Raw genomic sequence first — 17,730 nt, 5'->3', positions numbered from 1 at the left:
GGTATTTCCAAAGCACAAATATGCAGTCTGCTGCTGCGCCAAACACGAACATTACATGAGCATTGTTACTGAAGTTCGAGTGATATGCCGAAGCAACATTGCGTTCACTGTTAGCTCACGTGGAAGATTTCGCAGTAGAACAACAGTATATTGGCTGCACTGGCACACACATTGACAGATCCAGCATGACAGAGAACATGTCCATATCCCTTTGCTGCTTGTGTAGAGGTGTCTGGTTGACACGTCACAAAGGAACCTTTGCAGATGCTATCCCGAAAGATGATGCTCCAACCACTCAGAGTGCTTATCGAGCTTATCGATTCTACTGTATCCATGTAGATGCTTTTCCGAAGCAGATATGAGTTTGAGTGCTTATACCTGAGCAAGAATGATCAGGATAGGGATCAGAAACGTGAAAACCAAAAATTCTACCGGCCGAAATGCGGCATATATGCCACAGGTGTGGTGCTATGTTGTGCTAAGCGGCAGAATGGAATAGGAACTCACTTACCTGTCGTCGAGTGGGTAGCGGAAAAACGCAGTGTTGTTCCTTCTTGAATGGTTGTCGCACCAAGCAAGCGAATCAGACCTGCCTTCCACTTATCTATCACTGAAATGACTTGCAGGAGTATCCAAGAGGCTACGAGTTTTCCAGAGTCGGTATCGGCAACATTTTAAGGGAAGGGCACTAAAAATCATTCAAGCGGTACCGGCATGCGTCCCTGGTGCACCCATCATATTTCGAAACTTTACGGCGAGTTTCTCCGTCACCGCCGAGTCCCGACACGGAGGAGTCACCGGCTTACGCGCGAAACGGAGAATTCATAATAACCGACCAATGAGCGTTCGCATACCGGGGGAGCGGCCACAGGAGCTAATGGGCTGGTGAGAGTTGAGAACTCTTGCTCCGACGTAAAAATTCTGAGGTTTCATGATGTTTGATGACGCGAAAAGGTCGCAGCGCCCCACTTTAGTCCGCAAATGAACTCGCGAGTTTCATCCCCTCGGCGGAACCCGTGTGACTCGACCTGCAACCGAAAAGAGTTTCCCATTTCTGTCCACCGCTGCCGTCGGGAAACTGTTGACCATTGTTCGCGTCGGCTCAGCGGAAAACCAGTGACGGTGGCAGGTTTTCCGTCGTAAAATCGTCGTATGTGGCTGACGCTCCATTGTGCACCGCCGCTGTGGCTGGCCGTTGGAAAATCGCGACGGCCCACCGTTGGGGAAACTCGTCGTGCGGTTGGGCCTTTATGAATGAGCACAAGCGTATTTGGGATAGGAAGGAGCATATCTAATGACGCGTCGAGACGTTAGGAATATGCACAGTGCGCGCTTGAACGTGTTGCCCGCTTTTACGAATCTCTGTAGGAATACTCAGATTATCCTTGAGAAGACCTTCGATTACAATAGAGAGGGAAATATTTTCATAAAATATTTATGGGTGTGCACAATAATGAAGGCAGCAGGGCTCTGGAGCTCGCTTGCTGAGCTCAGGATCGCGGATTAGATCGAATTGACACTGTTCTTCTCCTGGTCCAGAAGAACAGCCTGTGTTCGAAATATCAACGTCTCTCGTCGTGATTCCCTTAGCATTCCTCCACGGGTTCGCAGAATTTTCTACTTTATTAAACGTTCGTATGTTATCACGTGTTATGTAACGCCTTAGTGGGCCCTTGAGGTATAGCCCTAAGTAAGTGACTAAGATATTTTACTGAATGAAAGCTTCGCTGGAAGCCTCGATGACGGCATCCCTCCCTTTGTCAGCACTGCCGTGAAAGGACAGACGTTTTCATGCTGTCTTTAGAGCAAGCTGTCCATTTCTTCCTGCAGAACCCTCAGGGAATTATAGTTGAACAGGAGGTCTTCCTTCCACTGCACGGTCCAATCTTCAGTCACCAAATGAGACTGCCTGACACGGCTACCACAGGCGAATGGACGCTCATCGTCAGACACGGTTACAAGGTAAAAACTCTTCAGATAGCGTTGTCATTGATATACTCTCTGGAAATTTTGGAACCAGCAGTTGTTCTGAAGGTGTGAACGCAGGAACGCATAAACGAATTCACAGCCCCCATCTTGGAAATAAGTGAGATGCACGGGGAATGAGCACGTTCTTGAAATATTAAGGGAAGAACGGTTTCGCGTTTATGTACGCTAATAGCACAGATGGCAGGATCCGAAAGGAAACGCGTTTTCTAAATGAACGGACAATTGTGTTCAATTGTCAATATTGTCTTCAACTGCCCAAAAAGATGTTGCTGTACTCTTTGCTTTTCGTACCTCTTTGCATGTAGTACCCAAACCTCACACGCTTGAAATGGGAAGCACTGGTACATCGTCTCATAAGAGTACATATTAGAGAGTTATAGCACAAGACTTCCGGGAGCCTGGTAAGCTACCGCGTCTACCGCACCCAATCAACACATAAGATTATGAGTCACGCAACACAGGCAAAGATAAAAAAGTTCGAAATAAAAACAATGAAAGTCTGTATCACTGAGAGTGGTTGATTTGTCCTTTCAGATGACGCGCCCTTGGAAGTCACTGAGGAGGTGTGTTAGCTTAACAAATCAACGACCTCATCTTAACAAATCAACCACTCTCTCTCACTCAATGAGCGAGAGTGAGAGAGTGGTTGATTTGTCCCTTCAAATGACGCGCCCTTGGAAGTCGCTGAGGATGTGTGTTAGCTTAGCTCAATTGGTAGAGCCCTGGACCGGCAATCCAGGAGGTGTGGGTTCTAGTCCTACAGCTGGTTATCCTTTCAGTGACTTCCATTTTTCATCGTTAATGACTTCCATCTTTCATCTTACAGTTGGACCAAGCAGCACAACATCTTGGCCCAATATCATTCCAGTATTGGCAATGTCAGCCTATTATTGGTTCATGATTGGACCAATATAGGTCCAGTATTTACAATACCGGCCTAATGTTGGTCCAAGATCGGACCAATCCTGTGCCTCTTTTGCCAATATTGGACCAATAATGGGCCAAGATATTGTGCTGCTTGGGTGGGTCCATCAAGGGTGATGCTCTTTCTTCTTCATTTAGGGTTCCACGAGCGTCAATACAACTTTCAAAGTGGAGAAATATGGTAAGCAAAAATTGGGAAAACCTTTTGAATTCTGCCATCACTTTTAAGTGCGCGGTACCTTTGTAGCGACGATCAGGATCCGAAATGGTCATATAGAGCCACACTCTTTCAATAAAGGTGGTCAGCGTTATACACTTTAGGGTGGTGATGGCTTTTCCCAAATGCTAGTTCATAAATGCGTGACGTTTAATCCCTTTGGCAGGGTAGTACTACCCTGCCCTGGACGTGGGTCCTGAGTTTACGGCCCTCAGTGTCAAATTTATACCCCTCAAGTCTACAAATGGATTATCCGAGGGACTATAGCGTTCAAGCTGTGAATAGTAAGACTTCCTCGAAAGTTTCGCACATTTCGATCTATATAGCAGTCGTGACTTCTGAGTGAAATTTTGGTTTACACTTGATTATACGAATCACAAAACAAGAAATCGAGAAGTTATCTTTACCGACCTTTCATCAAGGGAATGACGGAAAACAAAAAAATAAGCGCTTACAAACACGCAAACTTCGCGCACAAGGCATCACGCGCAGGGCTGTAAGTCGTGCAGATTACCGCCATATCATCACAAATGTGGGAGCAATTTGTCGGAGAACGATTTGTCGGAGTTCTCGGAATTTGTCTGTCGACGTTCATGGACGCTATAAAGTTATCACTTTAAAGGGGCGCTAAAATGCAAAAACAATTTCACTTCAACTTACGTTACATGCTATTTAATTTCGTACTTGTTAATCATAATTCAAAACTTCGATTTCGTTGTTACGGAGCTACAATCCAGTTTATACCGGACTCTTTCTTTCTTCGGCGCTGAGCAGTGAACGTCACTTCAGCTTTCGTATCAGTGTTTTTAGTTCATGCTGCACGTGCACGCGCGTGCCTCGCCGTATCCCGGTGAAAAACATAGTGCGCGTTGCGGAGCAGACTGGCGTCCCAGTCCGCAGGACGTAAAGGTAAATGTTGTCAGTGGAACATTCGCGAGAACTGCTGTGAGGCATAGTTCAGTGAATCGGTATTGAAAATTGCAGCGGTGCGCATCGTGCCGCGCATGTACGGAATACAACGATCGGACCTGTTCCAAATCCACACGCCCACGTTAGGTATACGCACGCTTCTCCTGCTGTCTCATTGGATGTCGCCAATCTTTGGCTCCTGGGCATACCATTCGTTGCCGCCAAAGAGGACATCTGTTTTTATTGTGTTTTCTTCTAGTGTGAACAAGTTTTGCTTGCATTACACTAAATGAAACACGGACTTTCAGTTGAGAGGAAATTGTTTTTGCATTTTAGTGCTCCTTTAACATTGACGCACTGTTTCTGTTTTGAATGTTGCGCAAAACCTTTTTACGCAATCGACATCATTGCTTACCCTCCAATAATGTACAACGTAGTTCTGCCGAAGTTCTCCGTGGCCATAACAGACGTCCCCGATTATATATTGAAAAGCTTCACGCTCTTCAGCTTTTCCGTCGAAGCCAAGTAAGTAATGGACGTTGGCTTCAGAGACGTTTTTCCGCTACATATGTTTCACGATTATCTCCACTGCGCCAGGTTCGTCAATCAGAAGCCTGTCGAGGGATTCGTCACATACCGGCTTGGAACAAAGTGTGAAATTGGCAACGTTAAATGGATAGCTGCCAGCGCTATTCCAAAATGGGTAAGTCAGTGAAACTGTAGAGCATGAAGCGATAAAATACCCTACGGCATGGGACAACACAAGAAAAAGAGGACTAAGGTGTGTCGCGGTCCTCTTTGTTGTCCCATGCACTGGTGTGTTTTATTGCTTTTATCACGTGTTACTAAACAGCCGGGTTTTTAACCCTTTTTGAACACAGAAAAGATTGCAGACAAGCTTGTGTAGTATAGTTGTTGGTAAAATTTCCTGAAGTGTGGGGCAGATATGCACAAGGACCGGGTCTCGCCTCGTCCGTTTGCGTCTGTCCGCGTGCACATATTTCCAGACCCACGGATCTTCTTCTTTTTTGTTTTTGTTTTGTTTGTTTAGTGATACTCCAGCTACACCTCTGGCTCAAGCAGTCACATTGTAGCATACTATCATACTGATACAAAGTAAGCATACATTTCTGCTAACTCACAAGTAAACCACCTAAAACCACCATAAGACAACCACGTTATAACAAACGAGAATAAACAGGTCAAAAGAAATTTCCTTTGTCAACAAGGTCTTTATTCTGTTGGCAAAGCTTAGAAGAGGTTGGTGTAAGAGGACAACCGTTGGTGTAAGGGCGTTCCACTCCTTGTCAGTTTAACAAAAACATATATAAAAAGAAAGGGGAATGTTAAATGTGTCCGCCGTAGAGTTCTATCATGGGAGCACTGCCTTAGAGTGCTTCAGTCTCTTTGGCTGGCATATTGTAAAGGTTTACCAACAACGCATTGAGCTGTTGCGCTACGATCTACTTGTCCTCCATCAGCCTACTGAACATGTGGAATCCATGGGCTCATGGATACCATTATAAGGTGGTGTTTGTATACCTCCATTTGCGGTGCAATTACAGAAATAGTGCAGCCGTCAACCGGCCCCTGTTCCATCGACATCGTCTTTTTAACTCAGGTCATGTCGCTGTACTATAGTATTCCGCCACATCCTTAAATGTATGTTCCACGCTGATCTGATACGATGTGACTTCCACAAAACTTCCACGTGTTTCAAAAGCGAGGCAGAGAGTTAAACCGAAAGTGTTATCGGTTCGGTCCGGGTTCAAGTTCGAGCATAGGGCTTCAGTCCTGGGTCCGCTCCGGAAGGGAGTTGTAGCGGTTCAGATCGGTTAGTCCTAACGGTTCGGTTCACGAAATCGTTCAAATTGTTGAACCAGTTGGTTCAAGCCGCGGCGCATGTATTGCACTTCAACATTTCTATTGTTATATTTAGTTTTCTATGCCGGCCTTGGACAGAAGATTGTAATGCTCATGACGTATTTTTAGTATGGTTTGACATGGAGGACGAGGAACGTGCGCTATTCAATCAGATGTGGTGGTGGTGGTACAAGTAGTAATGCTGAAAGATCTCGCCGTCGTCCGTGTCCCATAGGTGGGCAGCGTCACGTCTAACGCTCTCAATCAGATTTAATCAGAGTCAACTGCCAATTAGAATTTCATCCGAGAAGGTGAGAACAGAGACCGAACCATTATTTGGCACTTTGCATATTTTTTTAATTCCAATTGAAAAGCGTACGAACTGCTTTTGTACCAAATCGCAACTATAACTTTGATCCTTTCAATTCGCGATAGACGTACCGTATTCATGTTTCAGCGTTTCGATAACGGTTGTAACGGTTTCAACGGCTTTTAACCGGGTAACGGCATTTATCGGTTCAGTTCTGCTTCAGCTCCAAGATGGCACCAATAGTTTCCGTTCGGTTCAGTTCCCGTTCGGCTAAAATTAACGATTAATAACGGTTTTTGGTTCCACACTCTGGTTTCAAGCATTTCTGCCAGATAACCAGGAGGCTATGGACTAATTTGGATAATTGTTGACTTGCTTCTAGAAGATGTTAAATCTAAAGGAGGGCGTAGAGCAACGTTTTTACCCTTTGAACTCATTAAGCCTTCTGGGCACTCAAAATGGAAAGTTTGGCTATTTCGTTAACGGAAATACTGAACGACGAACGATGTAACGAACGATGTTGTCGTTTTTGTCACCATTAAAATTCAGTTGCTAGACTGATCTCATCCGGTGCTTTTTCGTGTGTCTTCGCTCGGCGCTCAGTAGTATACCCTTCTGGACGCAGCCAAACCAAGACATGCTCTGTGATGGTAAGGATTCGCAAGGGCAAATTCGAGCGTACTCTTCTAGAGCCCCGCATAAAGGGTTTCGGACGAGTGTTGTTCTTAAAGCGACGCTACCGACTGCGGGGCCTGTCATGTGACATTGGGAAACAGTGCTAACGTTTTTGCGGAGTGGCAAGGTCATTGCAAGTTTTCCATCCTGCGAAGCAGTGTTGACGTTATTATTTAATGACATAGTGGGACGACACGCGTTAAAAGTTCGGGGTAGGAGGCACTTTCAGAAGCATCGCAGATGACCACAAAAGTTACATCGGAAGCGTTAGCCCAAGAACACACACGGTCCTCAGGATGTCCCCAGTGTGTCATCGTGTCCTCGTCCTTCGAGGTGTATCCCTAGAATATCCTGAGGATGCCACTCAAGGACTGTCTGTGAAGAGCCATTCAGGAACGTCCTGTGCCTGCCCTTGTGGGTAGCTAGCGGGACGAGAAATATTACTTTGTTTAGTTTACCTGCTCAGACTCCCCGAATACATTGGTTTTGTTCTTAGGTCGATCCTTGGACCGGATTGACATTTTTCTGAAACAAAGGGTAGTCCAGCGTAAAATTCTCTGCCTCCGAAGAGGATGACTGTCTATGATACATGGAGCATTTCTCGTGGAAAGGACAGAAATGCGCGACCCTGTCGCACAGCTTTTGACAAACAACATATAGTATCTGTTTTTGCTTCGGAAGAGCATTCTAGTAGGTGTTGTTTCCGGGAAGATTTTTTCTAAAGATCTAGTACCCGAGAAAGGGACAGAGGAGGGACGACACGACACGTTCTCGATTTTTCCACCATGTACCAGCTGGCCTGCACCCTTGCCCTTTTGCCATTCTAGTACCTTCGGATTGGGATTTTCTGTGTATTTTATATTTCTCATTGCTTCCTTTTTAGCCGCTGCGCTTATTTTTCGCTGTGGAAAGCGCTAGGAAAGAGCATCCAGATTTTATTGCGGCAGTTAACGAATATGAAAGGAATCGGTATCCAACTAAATGCGTCAGCACATAAAAAATAAAAGAAAAAGAGAAAGGTTGTTTCATCTGAGAAGTGCTCTGGTGCTGTTCTAAAGCTGTTCTCACATAGGGTCTGTGGATCCTCTGAGGATACCGTGGGGACGCTATATTAGTGCCAAAATGACATGTTGAGGATGATTTTAGGATCAGATTCACCCTCCTGGGGATGTCACCCCAGTCCCTGCATGATGCTCTTAGGATATCCTATATATATGTATGTTGTGGAGGATATGTACACCTGTGCAACGGTACACAGTTTTAGGAACGATTTCTAGTTTTCTTTTAGCCTAGATATCGCTGCAACAATACTATGTACCCTTTTGTAACCGCAGCTTGCTGATGGAGTTGCACGGTTCACAATAACCCTCAAGAACCTGAAGAGTCGCTACGGCCACACCAACCCACCGTGGGATGCCTTGTACAGTGGACGGTTCAAGCTGGTCATCGAGGCCACAGTCACGGAGGAAGCAACGGCAGCTCGCGAAACTTCCACTCACGACAACACGTATTTCACCATCAGCCCATTCGTCATTTCTCTCCAAAAAACTCAAAAAAGCTTCAAACCTGGAATAAATACGTATGTGCTGGTAAGTCAAGCAAGGAACTAGCAACTAGAAAAAAAAAAGGAAAAAGAACACGCACGCACACATACACATATTTCTGAGAGCGGGAAGAAACAAACATGCTTTTTCTGCTTTTCCACGCCGGATGTGTTGATCCAGTGGTGGTCAAATTCTAGCGGCGAATGAACGTCCGTGAATCACGCAATCGAAAGCTATGCACAAAAGTGCCGCGTGATGCTGCACAGCGCACTGACGGGGAATTCCTCTTGTCAGTCTGGAGTGTACATCCCAATCCGCTATAAGGCACCATAATCCGGCTCCGATGACCAGAATCTGAATCAGCTAGCGAGAAACAGTCGCGCTCCAACCAAATACCTGACGGAACGCTTAGCGTGTACACCCGACAACTCAGAAAATCGCCCCACGCTCACTGTTGCTTGGCCTTGGAAGATCACAAAGTCGCGACAGTGAGTCGTCGGAATTCCGGCTGAATCCGAGCTTTCTGGGCAAAGCAAGATAGTTCTACGTCGATGACCGAATCGACCTGGATGGACTCCTCCGTATCCGACCCGGATGGACCCGTGGGACGCGAACTCTCGCCGAGGAACAAAAGTAGTTGCTCCTGATGAAGCCCAGTGCAATTCGCCAATTATATCAATATCTTCATTGATCTCTTTTATTGCCGGTGCATCATTGAGCATGGTAGAGAAGGCGAATGGTCCTGTAGCTTGGCTTTGCATTCAAAAACCTGTGAATATGTGCACGTATTGCGTATCAGCCTGTGCAAGCTGATATAGGTATCACATGTATGAATTTCAGGCTGAGGTTACATACGTAAATGGGGCACCAGCACGTGATGTTGAACTAAAGTTGACGGCCAATGCGACGATCAATGGCACAGTCACCACTCGAACAGACCACAGAGGTCTGGCCAGCTTCCGCATAAGTACGTCCATTGGCGAGAAGGCGATCGACGTACAAGTAAGTACCAAACTACATAATTTCCTACATATGCGTTATACCATTATCTCGTTTGTGTAGCTGTGAAAATGCGTAAGTCGTCTATGGTGCTAATGATCAAATCTCTCGCATAAAGAATGCATTCTATGGGTATACATTCTGTAGCAGTGCACGGGTGCGGGCTTACCCGAAAGTCGGAGCCCGAGAATTGCCGGTTCCACATTGGCTCGAGGTTAGTTAACACAGGTGGCATTTTTACAGCGTGCTACAGTTGGTCGGATAGGGCCCGGTCGGGTAACCTAGAAATTTATCGGGCTCAGACCGGGAAACCTAGTAATTCTTTGGGACTGGGGCCTGCCCGGGCAAGGTATGTTGTTGTTCAGTACTGTACTACACTCTAAGAAGAATTACATCATTTGCATCAGGAAATGACCAACAGTAGGCATCAACAACGCGAGTTAAGTAGGGATATTCGCACGGGCGGATTCAGAATTTTCCTGACACGGGGGGGGGGGGGGGGGTCCAGCCTTGGCATCATGGTAGATACATGATCCAGGTCAATTAAACACTGTGTGATGACAGAACTTGAGGAGAGAGTCAAGACATCCTGACTTCCCCTGAGGATTCGCCCCTGGACGCGAGTCACATAGCGCGCAACAATATCAAGCTCGATAAACCGTAGGCAATACTGTTTGTCGAACCCGCCCAATCAGCGCGGTCACTGCTTTCTCATTTGCTCGCTGAAGCACTCCGAATTTCTTTTCAAGAACGGCGACGGTAACCTTGGATTGAAGTGTGGATCGCTAGTTTCGAACCTTGGATCGATAGTTTTTCAAAACCATAAGTAGTCGACTACCAATAGTGCTATCAATAATAGTGTAGTTTTGTTTCTCTTTACCATCGATAGCTGGATTTCGATAGCTAGACTATCGAGAGCTATTAGTTTATCGGGGACTATATACATACATCGACTATGTATACTATCCACCGTTTTTGTTTTTTGTTTTTGTTTTTTGAAAACTATCGATAGTCGACTGGCGATAGTATCAATAGTACTGCTGTTTTGTTTTCCTTTACTATTGATAGTTGGATTTGATTCTCGCAATCGATGCTTTCGTTCCCATATTACTTCGTTTTCGCACTGGCAGAGTGACGAAAAAAACAGAATCACGTGCGACACAAGTTTTTCCCCTTTATCAGTAATGTATGAATGATGCAGTCAGAGCAGCGAAAAAAGATGTTCATCACAAAATCGTACGCACCCATGAGACTTCAATGACAGTGAATCCGATGCAGAGAGTATGACGACGTTACCTTGCGGTCGGTTTGAGCGGCATGAGTAGCTTAATGTCAATGTCGGAGGGAAAGCTGCTGTGAGCGTGGGTCTGAGTCGCAAAGTTGTAGGAGTGGGACATTTTCTTTTTCTATTCCTATCTGCCTCCCGATATTTTTCCAATAGCCGACTATACCGATAGTGCATACTATCGATAGTTTGATTCTCATACGACTACCTATAATTTTGCATTATACTATGTACACGTCATGACACCAATAGCACAAGCTCTGAAGTTGTTGCAAAGGGAGCCCCATATATGTTAGGAATACCTTCTTCCGATCGTAACCATGCTTCAAACAAACCCAAGGGACTGCAACGTGAATGCATGAAGTATATTGCGCACCTAAGGTATAGGGAACCTTCAATACAGGGATAAATGAGCGGTCTCACTCACTTAATGATGTCAGATGAAAGATTTATTGATGCTGCCATGTCACATCCACGATTCAAAACGCATTGGTTACAGGAGTGGCTGGTGTCTTGCATAGCAGTTGTTGAAGCGACGAATGGAGAAAATAAGCTATACGCTGCACGCCCTGCGCAATACTGCAGATATTGAGGCTGAATATTGTGACACGCTTTTTTATTCAGCCCAACAAGAACATCGGTTCCCGAGTAGGAACACGAGTTTCTTAAGTACACAGCCTTACAGATATTGAAAGATGTTAGTGCCTGACAGCCCTTCCCAGCACTCAAGTCTGCATTTTTGAAGTACAACACTGGGCTTCCAAGCAGTGCCGCAGTTGAGAGGCTGTTTAGTTGGCGCCTCTTGTGGCTTGTGTGTTGCGTCTCGAGCAGACCGGTTGGAGGTTATATTTTGATGAGGTGGATAACAAGCGGGAAAACGTCGGCTAACCTCGAACCGGTGGTCTCAAGACGTCACATGTTTTTAAACAGATGGTCGTCTATACGAAACTCGGATACCACATGAATGATGAAAAATTTGAAATGGCTGTGCACCTTCGAGCAAACAAAAGGCACAAAAATGCGAGTAAACACAAATTAAGATCTATGATAACTTCATAATTCATTTCACAATGAACTATCGACTTATCATTGCTTTCCAATGGGCACTGCTTGCCAGTCCTGTACTAGGTATTATCTAGTCATGTGCTACCAGTCAGTGCTTGTCAGTGCTACCTAACGAGATAGAAAGGGAATAGTGTGTGCAACCGCCTTGGCGAGGCTCCAAGCTTTGATGTCAGTAGGTGACCCTCTCCTTTCTCTCTCGTACTCCTCCGTTCAAGGCAAAAACAAACGAAGAGTGAACCGAAGGACCAATGAAACGCGAGTGCGCAATGCAAGTTGGGTTGAAGCAGCCATGGGACATGCACGCTCAAGGTAGCGCAACTTTTTCTGCAGAGGAACAATCAGCTGAATTCGCTATATAGCCGGTTCCTCATCAGACGGCGCCAAAGACGGGGTGCTGATACACGACGTTCCAAATTCCGCTATCTCTTCAGCTTCAACGATTCCTCTTGTGGTCTTATTCGTACATCTCGTTATCGCGCCGCAGTCGTTGAATGCAGGTTTGCACCCGCACTCTTTGCAGTTCAGCGACACTGATTGCTTATGTGGCTATCATGGTACAGTTTGGGGCAAAAGCTTACGGAACACGGCGCTGGCGTACGTCTTCATTTTAGCAGGCCACCTGCTGGCCATGAGGAAGATATCGAATACGAAACGGGTGACCGGCTATATGCTGTCGAACTCTCAGTATGTGTGTCCGCTCCCGTTTGCTGCTAGGGTGTCGCTGCAATAGAGAAATGCGCCATCCCGGCGTTCCCTAAACTTTTGTCCCAACCTGTATCTCTTCAGTAGTATTGGGAATTGTTGGCGGCACTACGGAACCAATAAATGCCAAGCAATTTCGAAGCGTACGTGCGCAAAGACGCTCACCGCATGAGCCCCTAACGTCCACCATTTGTAAACAAGGTAAGGTGAGATCAACATGGCGCCATCCAGGGTGGCTTCAAATATGGCTGCCGGTTTGTCTGTCTATTACCCTCTCTATCTCGTTGGTGCTACCTGGTCCAATCTGTTATTCAAAGAAAGACCCTTAGAAATAGGCAACAGTGTGGAAGGGAAAGTAATAGCAGCTGGGCAAATTTATTGAACTGGTAAAATATAGAAAGTAACTGCAAAAGTAATGTGTATATTTTTTTAGGTATCTGTAACTGTATCAGTGCATTTTTTGAAACAGAGTATCGGTACCTGTAACTTACATATTTTTTGTACCCATGTACCTGTAAGCGTAACTGAGACACTTTTTAAAAATAGCTTAAACAGACCAGCTAGTCCTGAACAGGATTAAGTTTACTACTCTTTGTTTGTATGTCTCTGCATTTTGGGCTTTTTTTGCATTCTCATACAGAGCTGAGGCCCCTTCCGCTGCCAACCTTTTTTTTGCTTTGCCGAGAAAACGCGTTTCTTATCTGATCTCTTAGTTTCCGTTCAATCTGATTTTCGTTAAAAAAAAAGAAAACAAAACTGACTGGTCCACGCACTAGGAAGGCTGGCCCTAGACTGTGTGAGAGTGCGTATACCAAGTGGACTCTCCCGCAGAGAGTTCAATTCTGTTTCACATGGCGAAGCTATATTTTGGGAGAGACACCTAGATTCCAATGACCTAACGTGAATGGGATTCTCAATACATGACAACTACTCCGTAGTAGCACTTTCAAAATGGTTTCACTTTCTTGATCACCTCTCACCCCCTTCTACCTTTACTTCCTTGTATCTCCTTTTTCTTTTTCGCTTTTTTGAAGCCGTGAACGCATCATAGCAGTAACTCACGGTTTATGTTCTTTTTTTAGGTATTTACATCTGCAGCGAGGTTTCAAGGAGATCAACAGGCGAGAAGCACGCTTTCCATACTGCCGTACTCTGAAAACACAACAACCCTCATTGCCATTGAAAGGAGTGACCCTATGAGGCTGTACAAGGTCAGTAACGTCACATCCTAAATCCTGAGCACTGATGTACACCAAGACAGCTCAAGAGCCACAGTCACAGATGTATATCTCAGCCAGCAGAGATTGTAACTGAGGGGCACAGGAGAGTATGGCGGAAGCTGGGCTGACGTGGTAGCCAATTCAAGTGTTCTTCCTTTTCTTTCTTTTTTTGACACGAATAAACACCAATATTGAAAGTGCCTGCTTTAAAAGCATATCAGGCAAGTGTTTTCACAACGTGATCAGTGTGTCAGTTTTGACGCACACTGTGTACTACTACATCGTTACTCAGAGGTGTGAACACGTCTTTAGATTTCTGTATGGCCTGTACTTGCATCGAAGTGTAATAGCGTTCACTGAAAATCTTGGAAAGTAATTTTAGCCATTCGTTTTTCTACTTCTCGCATACTTTCGTTACCACGACAGCCCGTTCGAGTGGAAGCACATATCAAGTATGTGTGTGTTTGAATGCGAATTTCTTGCTTACAGGCTGGTGATGTATACGAAGCTGTAGTATTCACGGACCCTGCGAGAGCATTTCAACGGATCCACTATGCGGTATGTGCAGCTTCTTGACAAGGGGAAATTCAATTCGACGTTCGTTCTGAAGAGGTACCCAAAATGTGAGAATACTTCTGAGATATGAAGTATTGGATGCCAGCGCATGAGAAGCGCAATCCTGAAATAGCGAGGATAGGGGCTCGAGTTGCTTGTGCCCAAGCCAGGGACATGTCCAGACTTCATACCCTCACTCTAGGGAAAGGGGGGTTGTCGAAGCGCGTGGCGTGGGAAGAGAATCCTAATGTTTAATCTAACTATTTGGAGGGGTGCGATCACACCCCCCGGATCCCCCTTGTCCGCCTAATTTATTTTCACTTATTTTTTGCTACAACAACACAACAATGCAGCGTCAGAGCTGCGTCTACAGACATTCTGCAGGCAATCTACTCACTTGACATCGGCTTGAGTTCCAAGTGATAATATTTGCTGTGTAAATACAATTAAGATCCACGCAGTAAAAAAATCCATTATGTTATGTTGTTTACAGCTGCCTCTGTCAATGACAGCATAGATAGAGCAATAATCAGTGTAGGTCAATTTAAACGAGTAAAATAATAGCGGACTGTAAAAAGATGGCTGAGTTCTGCGTACAGAGTAATACAAATGTATGTGAAGTGGCGTAGTAAAGGAGGTGGCGGAGCTTCCAAACCCTCTGAAATTGCACCTTTGGTAGTGCGTGATGGAAGGCGCAATGTTCCCAAGAACATGAAGGAATTCCATTGCATTCACCTCTTGTTTGGCGCAGCCTCAGAACCGTTATTTTCCATCATGTTCACCAGATGCCGCTGCCTCGTATACTTATGTTATAGGTATGTGTTGTGAGAGAAAGAGAGAGAGAAGAAATGTAGGAGAAAATGTGATGAGAGGCATGCGTGCCCCGTTAGTTGAATGAGGCCCTATGATAAGTCGTCGGAAAGTAGATGTCAGCGTAGCGCAATTGGTTAGGCCACACTACCAGTAATCAAGAAGTGCGTGACCCAAATCGCTGTTTAGTCTCGCCTTTTGGACGACCGCCATATTTCAGTTGTTCTTTGATAGCGCTTTTGGGGTTTCGAACACTGATGGAAATATCGTCTCCACCATGTCAAGTTCAGTAGAAACCCTCCCGAAATATTGTTCTGGCTAGGTATCTGATCTGTGACATAGCCACGGTAAGACTGGTACCTGTAGTTTGGTACAACACCCCGCTCTATGCTTTTTCCTCGAGAACACTCAGCTTTCAAGAGCCTTCAAGCGACTGACGCATAACGAGTAAAGTACAAAGCGGAAATAAGCGTGGCCAGCAAGGCCACCAATGCTTTGCTGGCCACCAATGAGTATATGAATGGGAATAAAAATGCGAATAACTTTTACTTGGGTAGGGTTAATAGTGAACTACAGCATTAATAAGTTGCTTAAAGTTCGGTTGCGCCCGTTCCAGTTGAAACTAGTGTAGAATCATTCCTCGCAGACAAACTGACCACGGGGTGGTGACTCACTCCACTCTCGGTGTGTTCTGAGCTGTTGACGTGGTATAGAGTAGCGAACTTCCAGGTTGGTGGTGCCAATTTTTTTTGCCATATAATTTTTTCACTCAATCACTGACTACGGTATCGAAACTAACCAACACAAGATACTGGTGCAGCTTCACTATTATTCGACGGAATACATGACAAGAGCAGATGCCGGATGTTGAGAGTATTCCGGAATTCCCTCTCTGGAAAAACGAGAAAGCGTCATTCTGTAACCGGCCAAGATGGCTCGCGTTTGGTAAAAGGAATGCTGCGGCCATGCGGGCGTCTCATAGAGCTACATGACGTCTGGACGGCGCCTGTCCTCCTCTGCGCGCCGCCTTCTCACTTCTCCACTTAGGGAGCGACGTCGCGCCGCTGGAGCTTCTGCAGGTAGACGGCTGCCGGATCTCGAACATAGTGATATCGGTTTCATGAATGGGTTTATGGATGCGACCGTCCATTTAATAATGTGATACACAATCATTATCAGCACCACAGTTATCACGATCGTCATTATGATCACCCAGGCGCGACTATTCCAGCTGAGAAAACCCTTGTCTTGTGCACTGTTTCTTTATACTGTTTCATACTCAACAGTAAATGCGTAAAGGGGGTAGTTGTGCAATTCTTGTAGCACACAAAGAATATACAGTCGATGCTCACGCGGCCACATTTAGGTCCCATCCTTTGGAAGGTAACACTGGACAGGTACAACTATGTCTAAAACGGTAACTTCACAATCAGGTTTCAGCGCTTGATGACGATCACATCGTGCTCTGAAACCTATGGCGTTTGTGTTTGCCTACTAAATATGTTGCTCTCCGGCACAGAGCAGAGCCTTACATACTACACATCACATCAACGCATCACGATTTTACAGGCATACCGATATGCGCCTGTTGGTACATTTCGAAGATGCAAATGAGCCGAAGAGACGGACACAAACGCACTGACACTGTGTTCGTGCCTGTGGATCTCCCCCTGGTATATGTATCGTAAAGTAGTAGACGTGCTATTTCAGAAAATTTATGTACTCGATAGCCAAAGTTCTAGTACCCTTAGGTCACAGTTTTAACAACAACAACTTTATTTGAGATGATGAATGGAGAGTTTCATCGCCTGCGCGATACTCTATCCTTTGCTGGTGGTGGTGTGGGGAATGAAATAATGCGCCCCTTCACAATATGGATCGAAGTCCTATGGTGTTCAAAAAGGTAAAAAGAGCTTTGAGGGCAGAGCATTTGTGGGCTGGATATGGCAGGCGACCAAGCAATATTGAGAGAGGGGTGAACGAGGCTCCAGCTTATTAAGATACCTGGAGAGTGTGAAGGTTGGTAGTATAGGCAAGGAAGAAGATTGTGTTCTAGATCTTCTAGAGCATCGCAGTGACAGCATCTGGGAGAGTCAACTTATCTCAAGCGGTAACGCCAGTGAGCTGTAAAAGCCACACCAAGTCTCATTCGATGAATGCAGCATCTTGTCGAGAGGTGTTTCATGGCATGCGGAAAGCCAGTGCTGAATCAACCTTTCTTGGCGTAGATGCGGGACAGAATGTCAGTTATCCTTTGCCGGGAAGCAAGGGATGTCACAGACGAGCATTGCGCTGGTGAAAGGAGACTAGCGTTCTGTTCTACGTCATAATCTTCGTCAAAATTGCACTGAGTTCTTTTTTTAACCACGGGCAACATTGTGTCGAAGTTGCCACCAACTTCGCATCGCTCGTCACGTATGCGGCGGTAAAACTAATCGCATGCACGTTACGTTTCGAAAACGAAAATAGTTGACTACGTAACTATCAGGATCAGCAAACCACCACATATATACATTGTGGATACTTCAGTTCCCACAATCCCTGTGCGTTAGCCCGTCCTTTCCGCGCACGAAGGAACAAGCAGCACAACAACGAGATCAATGCAACATACAAGGGGTTTATTCGCCACTGACAAAGCCTCTCTGCAGCAGGCAATCCCAAAA

General features: G+C 45.5%; 1 protein-coding gene across 1 annotated transcript in view; it reads left to right on the top strand.

Annotated features, from left to right (window-relative positions):
- The window catches only part of LOC135385395 (complement C3-like), a 178,998-nt gene that overhangs the window by 28,697 nt on the left and 132,571 nt on the right, over positions 1-17,730 (top strand). The window contains exons 5-12 of the mRNA XM_064614685.1: positions 1,831-1,962; positions 3,052-3,094; positions 4,477-4,564; positions 4,637-4,742; positions 8,222-8,476; positions 9,272-9,433; positions 13,565-13,693; positions 14,192-14,260. Of these exons, the coding sequence (XP_064470755.1) occupies positions 1,831-1,962; positions 3,052-3,094; positions 4,477-4,564; positions 4,637-4,742; positions 8,222-8,476; positions 9,272-9,433; positions 13,565-13,693; positions 14,192-14,260 (984 nt within the window). The remainder of the gene's footprint in view (positions 1-1,830; positions 1,963-3,051; positions 3,095-4,476; positions 4,565-4,636; positions 4,743-8,221; positions 8,477-9,271; positions 9,434-13,564; positions 13,694-14,191; positions 14,261-17,730) is intronic.

The sequence above is a fragment of the Ornithodoros turicata genome, chromosome 2 (genome assembly GCF_037126465.1).
Source record: "Ornithodoros turicata isolate Travis chromosome 2, ASM3712646v1, whole genome shotgun sequence".
NCBI classification, from domain to species: Eukaryota; Metazoa; Arthropoda; class Arachnida; order Ixodida; family Argasidae; genus Ornithodoros; species Ornithodoros turicata.
This window is presented reverse-complemented; position numbering and strand designations above follow the sequence as displayed.